General features: G+C 41.9%; 1 protein-coding gene across 1 annotated transcript in view; it reads left to right on the forward strand.

Annotated features, from left to right (window-relative positions):
- Positions 1 to 18,778, forward strand: part of FANCD2 (FA complementation group D2) — a 35,457-nt gene that overhangs the window by 3,800 nt on the left and 12,879 nt on the right. The window contains exons 7-29 of the mRNA XM_031505970.2: positions 686 to 738; positions 1,686 to 1,764; positions 2,236 to 2,360; positions 3,751 to 3,838; positions 4,776 to 4,880; positions 5,543 to 5,643; positions 6,118 to 6,226; positions 6,787 to 6,822; positions 7,208 to 7,351; positions 7,617 to 7,751; positions 8,052 to 8,183; positions 9,312 to 9,419; positions 11,250 to 11,359; positions 11,892 to 11,952; positions 12,637 to 12,762; positions 13,571 to 13,644; positions 13,733 to 13,873; positions 14,833 to 14,933; positions 15,239 to 15,354; positions 16,050 to 16,158; positions 16,678 to 16,776; positions 17,702 to 17,811; positions 18,016 to 18,162. Of these exons, the coding sequence (XP_031361830.1) occupies positions 686 to 738; positions 1,686 to 1,764; positions 2,236 to 2,360; positions 3,751 to 3,838; positions 4,776 to 4,880; positions 5,543 to 5,643; positions 6,118 to 6,226; positions 6,787 to 6,822; positions 7,208 to 7,351; positions 7,617 to 7,751; positions 8,052 to 8,183; positions 9,312 to 9,419; positions 11,250 to 11,359; positions 11,892 to 11,952; positions 12,637 to 12,762; positions 13,571 to 13,644; positions 13,733 to 13,873; positions 14,833 to 14,933; positions 15,239 to 15,354; positions 16,050 to 16,158; positions 16,678 to 16,776; positions 17,702 to 17,811; positions 18,016 to 18,162 (2,409 nt within the window). The remainder of the gene's footprint in view (positions 1 to 685; positions 739 to 1,685; positions 1,765 to 2,235; positions 2,361 to 3,750; positions 3,839 to 4,775; positions 4,881 to 5,542; positions 5,644 to 6,117; positions 6,227 to 6,786; positions 6,823 to 7,207; positions 7,352 to 7,616; positions 7,752 to 8,051; positions 8,184 to 9,311; positions 9,420 to 11,249; positions 11,360 to 11,891; positions 11,953 to 12,636; positions 12,763 to 13,570; positions 13,645 to 13,732; positions 13,874 to 14,832; positions 14,934 to 15,238; positions 15,355 to 16,049; positions 16,159 to 16,677; positions 16,777 to 17,701; positions 17,812 to 18,015; positions 18,163 to 18,778) is intronic.

Raw genomic sequence — 18,778 nt, forward strand, 5'->3', positions numbered from 1 at the left:
TGGTTTTCAGGCAGGTGAGGCTGCATCTGGAATGGTGTCCAGTTTGTTGTTGTAGGGACACAAAGATGCTTAGAGCCTGAAACACATGGCAGACAAGCAGAGACAGAGGGAACTGGGTTTGCTTAGTTTTAAAAGGAGATTAAGGGAAATTTCATGGTCTTCAAACACCTGATTGCAAGGTGTAGGGGACAGAGTCAGACTCTTCTCAAAGGTGAACAAGGGCAGAATGAGAGATGATGACTTAGGTCAACCATAGGAAATTCTGATGAGATATAATCACATCCACTGTGGAGAATGATTTTTTAAGTGCTAGAGCTGGGCACTGTTTTCAAACGTATCTAAAATTGATGCTTTAGTTTTCTGTGTGGTGAAGAGCAGCTCAGGGTCTGAGAAAGAAAGGTTCATTGGCCCAGAGGAATTGTGCATCCTGTCCATGTGGTCATGTTCTGTTGGGTTATGTGGGTACTTATACCACCCTCTGAAAAGTGGCTTTCACTTCTTAGGCTGTGTGCCTCATTTCTGGTATTAGGCAAGAGATTTCTTATACAGGAAATACTTTATTGAGCCTTTCAAGCATTTTATTCTCTGTGTATTTCATCTTTTCTGGAAGGTCAGTTTTGGTGGCAGTACCACAGCACAACCAGTAAGTAAATGAGCCTAACATTGTCTTTTTCCTTTCTTTTAGCCTGCTGTCATAACACTGTTGCTGGAAAAGATCCCCGAATTCTTTTTTGACATGTGAGTATAAACTGGCTTCTCTCTGTTTTGAAATGGAATTTCTTTTGGACAATCACCATCTGTTCGACTTTAGCTGCTACTTTAAATTTACCTGACTGACAGTTTCCACTGGTGTGGGGCTTTTTTCATACCTGTGTAAAATAATCAGTGAGGTATCATGATCTTAAATTTGTGAGTCCGTAGAGCAGAAGACAAATTTCTAGAAGGTGAAATGCAGACATTATGCATTGATTGATTGTGCTTTTCACAACTGTTGACACAAGCTTAGGAATTATTTCAGCATAGGGACTACAGAGTGTCTCATTATTAAAAAAAATAGAAGTGGCTGCTGGCAGAGTTTTAGGAGGTTGGGAGATGCAAACAGATCTCCTTTTCAAATTGCAATTTGTGTTCAAACAAGGGAAATTGAAAGAGCATCTCTTGGTTTTTGAATGTAGAACACCACAGTGGTGTGAGAGATCTTGAGGTGTAACACAGGCGAGACTTGACCACTTCATCTCTTCTTCCTGTGCCCTGGATGCTCACTGCAGAGTTAGTGGGGCAGGCCAAGGGGCAGAAAGAAGCTGAGGCTGTTCCTGCTGCAATTTTTGTTCCAGTGCTGAAATACAGGATACAAACGCTGCACAGGGGTGTAGTCCAAGAAATTGTCTCAGACTGAAATCTTGTTTGAGGAGGGTTTAAAATAGACAGCCACAAGGTCTGAACTGTTTTCACCCAATAATTATAAAGGATCTTTGATGTAAAAGTGGTAAGCTGTTAATTGTCTGTGAATCCTTTGGGAATTCTGAAAAATGGATGTTGTTATACTTGTCTCCTATCAAACTCTAAGAGGAGTGAAGATCTTTCTGTGTGTTAATGACCAGTTAAGAATGGGGTTAGTTGGTCTTGCTGACCAGCAGCAAGTCTGTAGGTCTGACTAAGCTGTGTATCCTCTTCTGCTGTTTCAGTGTGGGCACCTTTGGAACAAATTTCCCCCGGCTCATCATCAATCAGTTTAAGTGGCTTGACAGGCTCCTTGACAGCCAGGTGGGTGCCAGAGGTGCAATCACATGGATGCTTATTCCAAACAACTTGGAATGCCTCTCAGGTGGGATTAGATTGAATTATTGTGCTGATGAGAATTGATTGTTTAATTTTAACAAGGTACTGGATACTTGCAAGCCTGTGGGGATGAATTCTCTGTTCCTGCTCTGGTGATTCTTTTCCTTCTTTCCCTAACTCAGTTGCTCTCTGTGGGTTACTTTCCACTGGAGTACTAAACACTGGGAAACTTCTTGTGTTTCCCAGTTTCCTCTGCTCAGCAAGATCATTATATCCTAGCTGTAAAATACCATTGTTGCACAAAAATCTGTGCTCTGCTTCATGATGTCAGCAGGACAATGAATTAAGGGGCAGTTGGCACAAACTGGGGTAGATGTTGCACTGAGGGACCTTAGGTGCATAATACTGTTGTGCTGAGAGATTTGTGCATTTCACCAGTGCACTTCTTGTCTGCAGGATATGGTCAGCAAGTTAATGCAGATGGTTAGTATCTCTCCAGTACCAATCCAGCATGATATTATCACCAGTTTACCTGAGATCCTGGAGGATTCCCAGCAAAGTGAGGTTGCCAGAGAGCTCAGGTATGCATGATTTGGTTGGGAGGGTTTGTTTTGTTTTGTTTTTTCCCCCTTGCACTCAGCAGAAAAGGACAATGCAACTTGCTCTGGGGCTGACTGAAGTATTAGGACAGCACTGTGGTCCTGTTAACTGCATGTCACACTGCAATATCTGGGGACACCTTCCACTGTCTTAGGACATTCAATTTGTACTGCTGTGCTCCTAAAGAGAACACAGGCAATCCAGCAAAAGACATTGCATTTAGACAATGCTCCAAAACTGCTTTTATCTAAAATATTTTTAAACTCTTGGCTACCTGAAGACAGTAAAAGTAGCATCCAGTTAAGTACTCACTACTTCTGCTGGATAGTCTATGATCAGTCACTTGGATATTACTACTGACAACTTCTCATTTGTCTTGAATTCTGCTGTGGGAAGGATCAACATGGTTTTCATTAATAAATAAATAAATTTAAAAAAAAACAACAACAAAAAAAAAAAAAAACCACCAAAAAAACACCCAGACCCACAACACAGTAAATGTGTGCATGAAACAGAACTTTGTGGCTATTTTATATACTTTTCTCAAGCATATTTACTGATCCAAACAACTGGGGAACCAATAACTAATGCCAAGAGTTATCCTCCCAGGGAGCCCTGCCATAGGCAAGTCCTTACATCTTTTTTTTAATAATGTATTCATTTTACACAATAATTTGAGTAGTCTAAGTGTTTCTGATTCTTCCTAATGTGCAGATCACTTACATTCTGATGTTAATTACCTTTTCAAACCCGTGATCACTGTTACAGATTATTACTGCAAGCAGTGCATCCTGTTCCTTGTACCCTCTCAAATTGTGACTTTGTTTTAATTCTCAGTTTATTGCCTCCACACATTTTTCCTATGCTAATCAAAGTCCTCAGACTTCTCTTTTCTCTGTTTGTGTATTTTGAAAGCTGAGATCTGAACAGTATCAGCAAGGCATACTTATTTCCATATTCTCAATAGCCTCTACCCCTTTCTGATGCAGAAAACAGCTCATTACTTCTGATGAGGTAGGGAGCACAGAGTTACCAGGATGCTGCAGATGAGCTGCTTTTCAACTAAAAAAAAATAAATACAACTTCTTACTAGAGAAAGTTTGTAAGAAACTAAGATGTCAGCCAAGAATGATTACATGGGTTTTGGGAAAGTCCATGAGGCTGTTAAAGGCAGGTGCAGTTCTAACATGAAGAGTAATAATTTAGAGAACAAGTTTTCCATAATGCTAGTGGCATATATTGTTGTCAGTTTCAGAGATTTATTTTTTTGCAGTGATCACAAAAACTACTGGAATCATACAATACACTAAAGATAGATACATTCTTGGTTTTGTTGAGAGGAGTATTTGTTTTCTTTTCCCTGTGTATCAGTTGCTTGCTGAAGCAGGGCAGACGGCTGACAGTGCCAGTCCTGGATGCCCTTTCTCGTCTGGATCTTGATGCAGAACTTGTGGCTGAGGTGAGAGCTTTTACTGAGCACTTCAGCAGACCCCAGCCCCTGCCTAGCAACCCGAGAGCTGGAACTGCTTCTTCATTCCCAATGTTTTGCTAAATCTGACTCCTGTAGGCCTTCAAAAGTCCTGAGCTCCTGAAGTTGGAAAGAGGCCAGAGGCTAAAGCTGGTTTTTGAAACATGTATGAGGGTTCAGTGAAGAGCAGAGAGAAGTTTTCTGAATGCATATTGTAACAGCCAGGGATTTCAATCACAGCTATTTTAGCAAATGCAGAAGCACTTTGTCCTCCTGCAGTAATTTTTTACTACCTGTCTTAAACCTTCTTATTGTCAATATTTAATCTTTTTTAAATACAGTGACCAGACTAAGGAAAAGAAAGGCAGATTGGTGATTAAATAATTAAATAGGTTTTCCCTGCAGAGTGCTGATAATGGAGAAGAGATGATGATGTGCCTTGTGCCTTTTGGATATGTTGCATTGCTGCACTTTTTGGAGTTGGGCTTCTTATGAATAAAAGAAGATTGGCTCATTTGAGTGCATAAATAGAGTTTTACATAGTCCCAAAAGGCTGGTACTGCATAGCAGACTACACATCCTCCATACTTTTCCCTTTAGAAAGCCAGTTAAAAAATGGTGGAGCCATGCTCTTCTTGTTGAAGAGTGATAAGGAGCAGTGGCCACAAGAGGTTTAGGTTGGACATTTTGAAAAACAAGTTAGGGTCTGCAGCATTGTTATAAATTATCAAAGTGGTGGCAGGGATTGGAGGTTTCCTCCATCCTTCAAGACTCAGCAAAGCCAAGGTGAATCTGATCTAGTACTGACAATGTTCCTGCTCTGAGCAGAAGGCTGGACTGTAAGTCTCCAAGGATTCCTTCCCACTAGCATAACTAAGTTGCTGTGAAGTGTTGTCTTCCAGCTGATGGAGTGTTGCTCTCTCCTCAGGTGCGGCAGTCTGCCATGACCATTGTGCCTTCAGTAAAATTGGAAGATTTGCCTGTAGTAGTAAAATTCATCCTCCAAAATGTCAAGGCAGCAGATGCAGTGGAGGTACAGTATCTTTTTCATCATGAAATGTGTATTTTCCACACCAATGTGTGGTTTAACAGAGGGAAGTTGCTTCACAAACAGAGCTGTATGTTTTTTATGTTTTCAAGTAAAATTTTAATATTGCCAGGGATCAAAGCCAGCCTTGCTGAGTTATCAAAGACACTTTGTTTCATATGTTTAGGAAGCCTCAGCCTAAGCCAAATAAGGTTTGTGATCTGCCCAAACCTTTAAGGGAGACCTCTGCAAAAAGAGAGTTCCTATGACGTGGAAGCCAGTCTGTGCTGGTATGCTGCATTTGAACAGCTGTCATGTTGGTAAACTTGCATGTCCCAGAATTCCTGAGGCTGTCATGCATCTTGCTCAGCTGCTAAACAGAATAAAAACAGCTCACAGCAATGTAAAGCAGATATAGGTGGGAATTTCACAGAGTAGGTATTTAAAAATTCTATCTTTTCTATGACATACAGGTGAAAAGTGTTGCTGGTTCATTTTCTAAGTTTAAAAAATTAAATTAGTGCATTATTAAATACTTGTGAATCTTTACAAATATATGAATTTTATTTGTAATTTTAGGGTTATTATGGGAAATTTTTTTTTTCTCAGCTTTTTGTGTTCTTCCCTCTTTTGTCACAATGATTTGTGCATGGATTTGTGATTTACAGGTGATTTCTGATCTTCGTAAGAGCTTGGATCTGTCATCGTGTGTTCTGCCCCTCCAGATTCACAGTTCCCAGAAGAAGATTAAAAGCCAAGTCCAGGCCAGGTACTTAAACAAGTTTGCCTGATTCTCCAAGGGTAGGATGAGACAACAGAACTTAAACTGTTCCTCTTCCAGTCTCTCTGGCACAACTGGCTACATACACAAGCCCAATTTATCCTGTGGAAAGGCATGGACGCCTTTATTCCTTCCTACTTGGTGCTAATACAATACATTTGTCACTCCTTGCCCAGCCAGCTTCCCCTGGATGGATGTATTTCCTTTTGAGCCATCTGCCTCCATGTCTGCATGGGGACAAACAACTTCATTTATAATAATGTTGCTACCAGTTTGTCTGTTTTAAGTTCACTCCAGTATGTTTTCCATTGATTCTGTGACCTCTGTTTCTACCCTCTTGGGAAACTCCCTATCCTCTGGACAATGGCTGCTTTAATTAACTGCTGTGACTGCTGGGTTGCCTTGCTCCTTCTGTGACAGTATTTGCAGGGACTGAGTCTCCTCTTTTCTGATGATTTGCAGTTCTTCCCTTAGCCAAGTAACCACCAGCCAGAACTGTGTGAAGCTACTTTTTGATGTCATCAAGTTAGCTGTGAGATTTCAGAAAGATGTCTCTGAAGCATGGATTAAGGTAAGATACATGCTTCAGTCCTTGTTTCCTTATTTATTTGGGCTCCTTGATTGAGCCTGAGTATTTTTTCTAATCAAATGTGGTATTAAAAGATAAATGTTAGCCCTTCATTTTACTGATACACATTTCATTCTGCATGACAGGAAAATGTATACCCATATATTGAGACTGAGCTATGTGAAGCCTTAAGGTGCTTGAAAATGTCCTGCTAGAAATCAGTATCAGCTGGTATTAGGCTAAATTTAATTTAAAATTGCATTTCAGTGTAAACCATGAGGCTGTTTCTTGTCCTCGTTACTCAGTATTTGAGTTCCTTTCTCAAGCCTCACATTATTTGAGAACTTGCATTCAAACTCAGTTTTCAGCAATTTTTTTTAATGCCTTCTGGATTCTCTGTTGTTGGTGAGATCCAGTTTGGTGACTTTGTATATCCTGCTGTGGAGGAGAGAAATATCTGAGCAGGGTGTCACAGACTTTTGATGTCCATCTTTTTTGATTTGGTTTTGGAATATAGTATTGTACTGTAGCCTAACAGCTTTCTTGTTTTTTTTTTCCTTCAGGCTATTGAGAACAGCACATCTGTGTCTGACCATAAGGTAATAATTCTGCTCTGTAAGTGTCCTCTTCTCATGGTTTCTCAAGGGCTTTCTTTGTGGTTGTAGATGAAGAGATTTTTGTATTTGGACCAGAAACTTGCCAGTGGTGTTTCATGGATGGTTCTCTTGGTATTGGACTTGTTCCAAAAATAACAACCATCCATTTTCTTTGTAACTCTTGGTTACAAAGAACCTAATGTTAAGGGACAGAATTATCCTGCTTTAATTCTGTCCTGTTGTACTCATAAGGTTTTATATCAGTTGTGACTCTTCAGAGTTTCTGAGCTCTTTTTTTCTTCTCAGTATAGACTTCAAGACTTGACTTAGAGTTATCTGGACTGTTTAATATTTCAGTGTAATGAGTGGTGGTTATTTCCTCTAAAAGGTTCTGGATCTGATAGTTTTGCTGCTAATCCATTCTACAAACACCAGGAACAGGAAGCAAACTGAGAAGGTTTTGAGGAGCAAAATCCGATTGGGCTTCATGCCAGAGCAGCTGATGCAGAATGCCTTCCAAAACCATTCCACGGTCAGTGCTGATCCTGCTTTGGGACTCTCTCTTTTATCTCTCAAAGCTCTTGTCAGATGATTATTTAGCCCTGTGCTGCATTATTTATACCTTTCCAATAATGTTCATGTACTTCTCTTATAATTTTTACTCCAGATCAGTGTCCCAAGGCACATGTCTTCTGTTGCACCTGTCATGTGATTTTTTGGAGTTGAGCTTTCCTCACCATTGGATGTGTTGAAAACAAGCAACAGTAATCTCCTCTTTCATGGTGTCTGTATTTCAGGTTATCAAAGACTTCTTCCCTTCAATCCTAGCCCTTGCTCAGACATTTCTGCACTCAGCACACCCAGCTGTAGTCTCCTTTGGCAGCTGCATGTACAAACAAGCTTTTGCGGCCTTCGACTCCTACTGCCAGCAGGTACAGTGTGATTGATGGCAGCTGTTTTATTTAGGCTTGCACTTTGTTCTAGAGTGTATGTCATGATCCTTTAGGGGCAAGATTTTAGGCAGTTGGAAGCCTTTGGAGAGAGGTCTGTGCCAAAGACTAGGCCAAGAAGAAGATGGGAAATAATCACAGCAAGACTGGTAGCAAGTTGAGTTCAAGCACAAAAACTGCTGTGATTGTCTGTACTTGATCAACATAGCTCGTATGAGCGAGTAAGGCAGACATTTTTCTGTTGATATTTCACTGTGGTTCTTTTGGTGTCTTTTTCCTTAGGAGGTTGTGGCTGCTTTGGTGACTCATGTGTGCAGTGGAACTGAGACAGAACTGGACATTTCTCTGGATGTGCTCACGGATTTGGTGGTGCTGCACACGTCCCTGCTGATGCGCTATGCCACCTTTGTGAAGGTATGTGCATTTCTGGGTTTATACTAAATTTAGGGTCCCTTACACCACTTTGTCTCAGATCCAGAATAGGCCAGTACTTCTCCAAAATAGAGACATTAGAAAAACTTGTACCTGTAAAGATTTTCTGCCTGGAGAAAGGCAGTGGTCAGAAGTGAAAGGTATCTGCTGTCAAAGTGTGAGCTGTAAGATAGGACTGTATGATTTTTTGACAAAGGAAATTGAGATAGACAATTCCCTTTAGGTGGACAATGCTTAAATTACAGGCATGGAATGGTGCCTACAATGGAAATATTGTCTTTATTTACATGAGCTATTTCAAAACTTGGCAAACACCTGCCCCCTTTGTGGGCTGCACATTCTGTCTATGGAAAGACTGACAGTACTTCAGCCAGTATTTGAATCCTAAGACAAAATTGTTTGCAGAGATGGAAAAAGACATATCCTAAAATTTGAAAGAAAGTACTCAGTGGGGAGAAAAAAAATGGACTACTGAATTCTGAGAATCATAAGCAGGGTCAGACCTGCCCAATTGCCTATTTCCAAAAGTAGTAAAAGTGGAGATTGAGGGAAGAGCTAAACAGCAAGGCAAGCATGTAACAGTACTTTCCTTGAACACTCCCCCCTGTGGTGGTTTGTAGCTTAAGGACAGCTTGTATTTAAGAGCCCTCAAAGAGAGTGTGTATGGGTATTCCCACACCTCTCTGATATTTTGGTGCTCCCAGTGATTTAATTATACATTGTGGGAAAGCTGTATACTTTTTGCTGTTTAGTTGGTTGACTGTTAAATGAAAATTACTTGCTTAATTATTTGCTTGTCAAATACTTTGAATCCTGTGACCAAACCTGTGATAGAAAATAGATGGCTGTCACTTGTCCTGAGCACTCCCAAAATGCTTATGGTAGCCAAATTATTCTTCCCATTCAGCCTCTGATAAAAAATGAAATCCCATAATTAAGGCCAGAGCAATAATCTGACATTTACCTTTGATTAACTTGAATGTAGCTTTTTCATGCGTGTACAAAAAAGGTAAAGTTAATGATCTTCCCTGAGGTTGACAATTAATGTGTTTTTCAGAATATAGAAAAGGATTCTTGATATTTTGAGGTAGTTTGTGGCTTCTCTTACAGACCATTTTAGACTCTACACAGAAACTGAATCCATGCCAGATCCGGAAGCTTTTCTACATCCTCAGCACTTTAGCATTCAGCCAGAAGCAAGAAGGGAGCTACATTCAGGTAAGCAGAGACACAACAGAAAGTTGTTCAATCTGGTTCTTCTGCTAGGTTAACAAAATACTGGCACTATTTGTGAACAGGGATTGATGTCAGGATAGCCTTGAGTTTAAAAGTCTCCTCTCCCCAAGTGTCTGCAAACCAGCTTGTGGCTCTAGACTTTGCACCCTTATATCAAGGGCTTGTCATAGTGACTATGCCTCTCATCTTTCCCAGAAAAGTCCCCTTCTGTTGCATGGCTGAGAAAGACAGAGTTGTTAGATATGCTGTTGGAAGGGTACTGATAGTAGTCCCTGACCTAACCTCCCAGTCAAAGTGGGACTGTCACAGCATGGTGTCATGTTGATGCTTTGTCTAGCTGAACCTTGAAGGTTTGCAAAAGTGTAACTTCAGCAGCCTCCTTGTGCTGCTCTGTTTCTCCATCACTTGGAAGCCTTCAGAAAACACAGTTCAGCTTCCTCCCTGAGATGTTTGTATTGATTCAGCCACTTAAATTCTGCACACCAGAGAAAACAAAGACTCTCTTGTTAGAAGAGCTGAACTGCACAGAGCAGAGTACTCTGCTGCAAAGTAGTAGACTCCACAGCTCTTGTGCCTCTGATTTAAACACAAGAAGCTGTCAAACCTGGTCTGTCTAAATCCACCTTCATCTTGCACAGGATACCTTGTGTGATGCAGCATAACAGTGATGATACCTTTGTCTGGATTTCTGAATTCTTGACCATAGCAGATAAAGAAATAATTCAAAGATATTTATTTCACAATAGAGATGTCAGGGTTTAAAATCTGCCCATTCATAAAGTTCAGCTCTTAGAAATTAGGATTGTTTGTCTTCTCTGAGTTCCTGTATAGTTTGTAGTTGTAAGTATGTTTGCACATGCTAACTTGAGCCTGTGAAGGAAAACTGCTCTTCCTCTCCTTGTGATTGGTCTGTGGCATGTAAAACAGCAAGTCTATAGCCATTTGTCCTTCCCACTCACCCTGTTAAATTTTAACTCTTCACTGCCAAAATTCCCAGTTGTATGGCAGGTTTAGCTCCTTTCTGAACTAGTTTCCTCAGTGATTTCCTCACCTTCCACCTTCAGTCTTACGTGTGACTTGTGAAAATTGCCTTGGCAGCATGCAGTGTGACTTTGCAACCCAGGAGGATGTGCCATCAGGATGTTCTGCCTGTCACCCTTAGAAGTTGAGAAGAGGAAAATGTCTAGAATTTATTTTGAGCTGAGAGTTTGTAACTGTGGAGGTCCAAGGTTGGCAATTTGACTCTTAGCCTCAGTGATACTGAAGACTCAAGGGTTAGGTCACCAAAGAACTCAGTATCCTGAGAGCCAGCTTCCTCTTTGTCTTCTCTAGGTGTTTTTCTAAGCTGATGCCTCTTAGACATGAGGATCTCTAGATTAGGAGTTTTTCCCTGCACTGCACAGACTGTCTTTGGACTTAATCACAAACTGCTCCATCCCTCAGCCTCCTGAAGTTGACAGTGTTTTGAAGTGCAACTCTGCAGCTGCTGTTTGTGTGTGACAGGCTCCAAGACCATCTGCTGTTTTTTTAACATACTCTTCTATTAATTATAATTGAAACCTGGACCAGGTATATGTTCTGTGTAGTAGTTAGAAAAAAGTAAAACCAAATCACTTTTAATGCTGCTTACTTGGAGTTGGGACCAGTATTTTCATAATAAATTAAATGTCAGAATGTGCATTCCTTAAGCTGTAATCCTAATACACCATCCCTGTGTAGCCCTTGGAGATGACAATAAGTGAAGATGCCAATAGACCCGTGAGTGATACACACAAGTACCTCTGTGGTGACATGGTCTGTGTCTCTTTTCAGGATGATATGCACATGGTGATAAGGAAATGGCTCTCCAGCACAGTTCCCAACCACAAACAAATGGGGATTATTGGTGCTGTTTCCATGATAGGCAGTGTGGCATTAAAAAGGTGAGAGAAAATGTAGCAAAGATTAACTTAACACAGCTTTCAGCGCAGGCCTGGAGTGAAACAAAGACAGGAGGGCATTGCCTTTGAGTTCATGCACATCTTGGGCAAATCCAGGAATTTAAAACTCTTCTGCATACTGTGGTGTTTGGTATTTCAGCCTGTGCATTGCTGCTCACTTGCTACTGGTCTCAAAGGCACCCCAAATTCCTTGTTAATGCCTATTCGTGGATCTCTTGACCACACTGCACAACCTGTTGCTTGGGAAAAAACTGAACACTGGTGGACTGACTACAGATCAGCTTCTGGCTCTAGGCTGAATAACCTGAGGTGCTCTGTGTTTGAATCCAGGGAAGTCTGAAAAAGAAGTCCCAAACAGCACCAGGTCTTTTCCTAATGTGTTCCAAAGAAATCTTTTTAATGTGTAATTTCTCCAGTTTCTGGAGAGAAATTTCTGGAGAACCTTGTGTGTGTGATGGGTTCTGCTGTCTCTTGAGTCTTGTGCCACAACAGCAAGGTTATCAATTGCTTCCAGGAATGAAGGAGATGCTGCTTCACTAGAGAGACCAGAGCTGAACAGTGAGCGTGATGGCCAGGTGAGTGCCAAGAATGAGGCAGTGTGGGACACAGGGAGGGTATGGTCAGCAAGGAGGGGTGACTGGAAATGCAATCTTAATTGAAGTACTTTGTGGTCTGGGAGTTGGCTTTCCTGAGCCTGGGATTCTTGTACATTGACTGCAGAGCCAAGAGTCTATTAAAAATGGTTTTGGAGAAACTAAGGTGCCTGCTGGTGTTGGTCTGCTGCACTAGAACAAGCAGCACTGCAGCCATTTAGGGAAAAACTTCTCTCCAGTTGTTATTTCAAATACAAAGGAAAGAAGCAGGACAATCTGCTTCAGTGAGCCAAAGGTGACCATGGCCATCCTCTCAGCTTTGGTAGCTGTGCCTTTCAGGCCATCCAGGGAAAGTAGTTCTGCTGCACAGGATTGGCCTAGCAGCCTTTTTCCTTAGTTTCTGTTAAATAACCTTATTCTCTGCTGGCAGTCTATTTAAGACTGATCCTGGGCAGACTCTGTGTTATTTCATGGCAGAGGACACTAAAAAGCCTATGTTCCTTCTTAAATCTATGTCTATTTAAGAATATTCACCATGGGTTGTTACTGTAGAGATGTAGCTTTGAATATGCCTCACAATAAATTAATGTAAAAAGGACTGAAGGTAAAAGCTTGAATTGGATGCATTTACCTTACCCATTTCTGCACTGTTTTCTCTCCTTTCAGCTGTCTACCCTGCTGGACCTTGTTGGCTTCTGCTGTGAGCAAACACCAGAGGTCTTGGCTCTGTACTACGACGAGTTTGCCAGTTTGATTGAGAAGCAGAAGGGCAATTTGGACTTGAAGCTCTTAGTATGTTGCAGAGTGATTTGAACTTAATCACTTACATTAGTTCTTCAGAAAAAAATGTTGTTTTTCAAACATTGGCAAGATATAGAGTCAATTTGAGGATGTCATTCCAGTCTGGGAACTTGTTTTGTTCTGTGAGAGATTGGTCAGATACAAAATCCTCATTCAACTCTCTTGGCTTTTTTTGATTGTAACAGATTCATCATTAACAGGAATGTGCTCATGTGCTTTAACAGCTTCTTTTTTTTGAGATTTTTCATGACAACGGGGAAGCCTTTTAAAGGAAATTAAGTGACATTTCAGAGCATGCTGTTCCTATTCATAGACAAAAATAGAATCTGAAAGAACTTTAAACTTAGTATAGAAATTGGTTTCTGGGTCAGACTATTAAGACTATCTGATCCCTAAGATCTTGGAAGAGCCACAGTCATTAATGGTAATAAGTAAATGGTATTTATGGTGATAGGAAGAGGTTTGTGAAGGCCACTGGACAGATCTTTCTTCCTTCTGGGAACTTCTTTTACATGTGGGCTGCTTTCTTCTTCCAGCCAGCTGCTTTGCCTCTGCATCACACTGGAACTTGTAGTCAAGCCCACATCCAAAGAGCAGGGAAGAAATTGGTTGTGCAACTTAGCAGTGTTTCCTGATTCTATCTCTAAAGGCAGCCCTTGGCTCTCTTTGCAAGCCATGGGACTTCATTACTGCGATGGTTCCAGGATACTTTGCTTGCCTTATCAGAATTCTGCATTTTCTACTGCTGCTGTTGGAGCTTTCTTCACTGAGCCCACTTTTTTTCTTTTCATTATAACAGGATGAGTTTGGGAAGAGTTTGGTGGAGGATTTTCCCAGTGACTTTGTGGTGGATCTCAGCCCCACAGTGCATGGGTATGCTAATCACAAATAAAGCATTGGTAGTGTTTCTGTCACTGAGAACTGAAGTTGCCAAGAAGCTCTTGTCTGTCTTTCCTTGCAGTTCATTCTTGTTCCCAGTGAAGTCCTTGTACAATCTGGATGAAGATCAAAGTCAGGAAGCAATTGCCATTAACCTCTTGCCATTGGTGTCACAGAGTGAGCTTGGCAGGGTCACTTCTGAAGCAAGTAATCAAAGTAAAAGGTATTTGACACTTATCTGTGGGATGGCTGCAAGGGTAGAGGAAGTGTTTTCATTTGTGTACTTCAGGTGCCTGATAAGGAGCTGGTCAGGGAATTTACCAGTTTCCAGTGTTCTTCTCCTTTTGATGTTAAATATACTCAGATAGGTTTAGAGGCATATCTGGTTGGGAGCTGGCTGACGGTTCTGGCTTGGGCTGTTTAGGTGATCTTGGGTGAGTCATGATGGTAGACAGTGCTAAACCCACAAACATGCAGTCAAAAATGAAATTTGACTGAAGAATCAGGGCACTGTCTTTGGCAAATGGAACAGGAAGTCTGTAAGATGTAAAAAACTCAAGTATAAACAGGAGGACGCCAAAGTTAAAAGAATCATAAGAGTCATAGACTTGTTACGGTTATAAAAGGCTCTCTTTTTTTTTATTTGCACCTGCGCATCATTTGTAATTTATTGTCATAAGGTTTTGTTGAGATTTTAGTTGTTCTTTAAAAAAAGACATGATCATTTTAAAATGAGAGAAAATATACCTGCTTTGCATGCATCTATGGAAAAATGTTAATTTTCATCACTCAGAATTGGAGCAGTGGCACACTGTGAGCATTGAAGGAGGTTTCTTCACTGCTTATAACTGTGTTGTGCACAATTTCTTACAGTTCGTTCTGAATTACTCAACTTTGATTTCCACCAGAAGTAAATCTGACCTCATTTTTTTATTCACTGCAGCTGTTTTTCTGCCTTTACATGCTCTTCCAGAAAACTGGTAATTGTCAGTTATTAATTTGTGGGAGTTTTTTCCTAACCCACATGGTGCATTTCTGCTCTGTGTTGCTGGGACTTGCAAGAAGCAAAATAGAAGACATAGGCAAGGTGGCCAGGGAAGGACACAGGACATAATGGAAAAGTGATGGGCATTCTGGAGATATATACAACATCAGACTCACCCCATTTCTTTTTTCCCCCAGGGCAGTGTCGCCCCTGTGTCTGTCACCCTGTTTCCGGTTGCTGAGGCTCTACACTGCAGAGCAAAACAGTGGAAGCCTGGAGGAGATTGATGCCTTACTAGGTATGGGAAATGGACTTTTTATAGAGCCTGGCTGCCTGCTTTGCTCCTGTGCCAGATCTGCACAGATTTCCTTCAGCTGCAGGAGGGGTTGTGCACTTTGTGAGAAGGCTGAGATGCTCTGTGCCCACAAAGTGGAGGGGGAGGCAGGGGAGACAGTTGCTCTGTCTGGGGATGGAGTGGCTGATGGGCCTTACTCCAAACAGCCACTGGAATAGATGCAGGCTTTGGTAAGAGGCTTGCTCTATGCAAAGACCAAAGCAGGGGTAGCACACAATCTAACCTGTAGTTTTCTTGCTCTGTGCCAGGTTGTCCCCTGTACCTGACAGACCTGGAGGTTGAAGGGAAGCTGGACTCTCTGTCCAAGCAGGAGCGTGAATTTCTGTGCTCACTCCTGTTCTATGCTCTCAACTGGTTTCGTGAAGTGAGTAGAGCCTTGTCTGCAAGTTCTGGAGTGGAGGGATAAGGGAAGCCTAGGAGAGCAGAGATTGGTCACCCATGAAAGGGGAAGCTGGAGGGGAAGGAATATTGTGGTCTTTTACTTTGGTCTTGGTTACCTAACAGAAAGATTGTGCTCCACTTTCAGAGCAGCTTTAGAATTTCCTTTCTTGGAGTGCTCTGTACTCTCTGTTCTATACCTCTGTGAGCTGACAGAAGAGTAAAATGCAGTGCCTTCAAGCAGATTTAGACAATGTATTGGTCAGTGGGATTTTTCCTGCTGGAGTTATTCTGATAACATGAGAAGGCGGATTTGGTGCAATCCCACATCCCCAGTCCTGGTCTTCTCCCAGGACTGCTTCTTTCCTGGCAGACCTGGGAAGTGCCAAGGGATCTTCAGAGCCACAAGTATCACAGAACTTGACAAGGTGCTGTCTGCTAATTCCTCTTGTTCAATTAATATTTTATCTATAGTTCTTGTCCTGTTGCTTTTTATAGATTGTACCGATTGTATCCATAGACTTCTGAAGGGCTTTATTCATTCAGTGTGAACCTAGTCACACAGGCTACTTGTGCTGTGCTGTGTATTTATTCAGGACTTGAGAATGTTATTCAGAAAAGAAAAAGTAGCAAAGTGGGTACAAATCTCTCTAATTCAGTGAGCTTGGTTTGTATCTCTAGATTGTAAATGCCTTTTGCCAGCAAGAGGATGCCGAGATGAAGGGGAAAGTTTTGATTCGATTACAGAACATCACAGAGCTGCAGAATATGCTAGGAAAATGCTTGGCAGGTGAGTATGAAACATTTGTACATTCTGGGCCTGTACCAGCTGTGAAGCGAAAGGGGTTGCCTTAGACATCAGTGGAGGAAACAAATGATAACACACATTGCAGTTTTGAAGTGGCAGTTTTACAGTTTTAAAAGTTTGTGCATGGACAGCTATAATTTTCAATTTGTCCAAATCCAAACTTCTCTTAATCACTTCCTCAGTGAGGAGCACACTAATAGCACACTCTAGAGTCACAAGCACACAAACTTCAGCAGATCCCCCAAGTATTGACACTCCCTGTCCTACTCTCAGGATCCTGCCCAGATCCCAGGCACTCTGATTTGCTCCACTGCTTCCCTACTCACTGCTATTCCAGCTCAATGCCCATTAGCAGGTACACAAATTCTTACACTTACCTCACTGACTCCACACTTTCACCAGGACAGTGAAATTTTGATACTTCTTTTAGATATGTATCTGGCCTGTATGTTGTCATTCAGGAGTTGAATTAATCCAATTTCTACATTTTGGCTCTTTCAGCAACCCCTGGCTATGTCCCACCACCAGCTACTTTTGACTCTGAGGCCCCGGAGGCTGTACCATCCATTAATGCTGCTGGTCCAGCTAGAAAAAGGAGTGGTAAGGAAAATTTACAATGTTTAAGCAAACAGATGTGATGGGAGTTGGGTGACAGACTGCACTTGCATGTGCCTAAAGCACTAAATACTTGGCAAGGTCTATCTAGCTGGAAATTTTACCTCATCAACTCCTGTTGCAGCTGAAGTGGAGATGGAAGAACATCCTACACCAAATAGGTGTTGGATAGTCTGTCTCCTTGGGCAAGCTGCTGCATAGCATTTACAGTGAAAATCCAGGGCTGGATTTCACTTGCCAAAGTACTTTCTGCAGCAGCAAGTTCTGTCCTTGAAGGGTTTGTGGCATCATCTGGAACTGAATCTGTGGCTTGAGCTGCCTTGTAAACCCCTGAGCTTTAGGTTGTACCTAACCAATGTCATGGGAAAACTTGTCATGGTTCTGCTGCACAAGGAAATCTTTCCTTCATCCTTTTCCATTGCTAGCTCCCACAGAGAAGAGATAGAACTTGCCTCTCAGTTTTCAAGCTGAATCAGATTTGGTTTGCTCTTCCTGTCTCTAGTTCTCTTTCTAGATTAGATATATTTCTAGTCTAGATTAGCATTTCCTGGGAACATGTCTGCCTTAATCTCAAGTGGACAAAAATTCACATTCCATTAAATGAGAACAACTGGAGGAGGCCACAGATGAGAATGCCTTTCCCTCCTATGCCAAACCCATTGTGCAGGGTCTGGGCCTGTTATATAGGAGCCTGTTGGAGGCAGAAGGAAAGTTTTGATTGTGTTCTGCAGACAAGAGAAGGATCCATCACTTTAGATACTGTATTTTGAAGGAGCACTTCATCTATGTGCTCCATGCTTTCTTAGTGCTGATTAAAGTCCAGCCTGTGCTGGCTGCAGGTGCTGCCTAGTGCTGAGCACAGTGTGTAGCCTTTGATTCTGAAGTTGCTTTTTTATTGTTGTTGTCTAAGGAAGGAAAAAGAAGGCTGATAGCAGCAAAGCTGGCTCTGCAGATCGTTCTCAAGCAGAAGACAGTTCTGAGGGAAACCAGCCTGACACAGAGCTCTCTGAGCTGGACAAGGTAGGTGTGCAGCCCTGGGGCCTTGCAAGGAAGCCAGAACAGGGAAGATGCCAGAGAAGCATAAACAAAAGCTTTGAGAGAGAGGTTGTTCATCCCAAAGTTAATCACAGTCAGTGATTCAGTTCTGCTTTCTGGCACCTGCCTGCCATCAGAATTTTGTAAATGATCCCTGCAGAGGCCATTCTCCTGCAATTTCCTTTTCAGACTGCTGCTGACAGAGAGGCAGGAAATCCTCTGGCACAGCTGCAGAGCTATCGCCCGTACTTCCGAGAACTGGACCTCGAGGTCTTCACTGTGCTGCACTGTGGGCTGCTCACAAAGTCAGTCCTGGACACAGAGATGCACACAGAGGTGAGTGGAGCAGCCTGAAGCCCACACTGATGAGGCTTTGTGGAATGGCCTCTCTCAGGGGCCTTGGCCCTCCCTGTTCCAATCAAGTGTGTGACAGGTTGGTGTTAAGATGTGTTGGTCCAGGGCTGTGAGCTGGGGACCAGGAGAACATTTGGCCTGAAGTACTTCAAGGCACTGAGAAAAAGAGTGCTTTCCTGAGAAGAGCAGAAATGTCATAGAGTAATGTTAAAAACTAATGTAAATATTGCAGAAAAGGTGAAAGGTACTGTATAAAATGCATAGACCTAATGGAAAGAAAGGGGCTTTAATATTGAGCACAGGTAAGGTACAGGGTGGTAAATACACTAAGTATTGCCTGTCAAGAAGAATCCATGACATAAAGTAAAGCCTGTATTGCAAAAACTCAAGTGTCTCAAGGCATCAGGAGATCATAAACAGCACAAATGTGGGACTGGAGTCATGGAGGCGCTTTCAATGAGCAGGGTGCTGTGTATCATATGGGAGCTTGTAAAAATGGCATTGCTATGGCTGTGGAAAACAAATGTGCTTAATTTTGTGAATACCCTCTTTGTAAGCAGGCTGACTCCACCTGGAGTCTCATTTTGTCAGGCTACAG

This window comes from Lonchura striata, chromosome 12 (assembly GCF_046129695.1).
Source record: "Lonchura striata isolate bLonStr1 chromosome 12, bLonStr1.mat, whole genome shotgun sequence".
In the NCBI taxonomy this organism is placed as follows: Eukaryota; Metazoa; Chordata; class Aves; order Passeriformes; family Estrildidae; genus Lonchura; species Lonchura striata.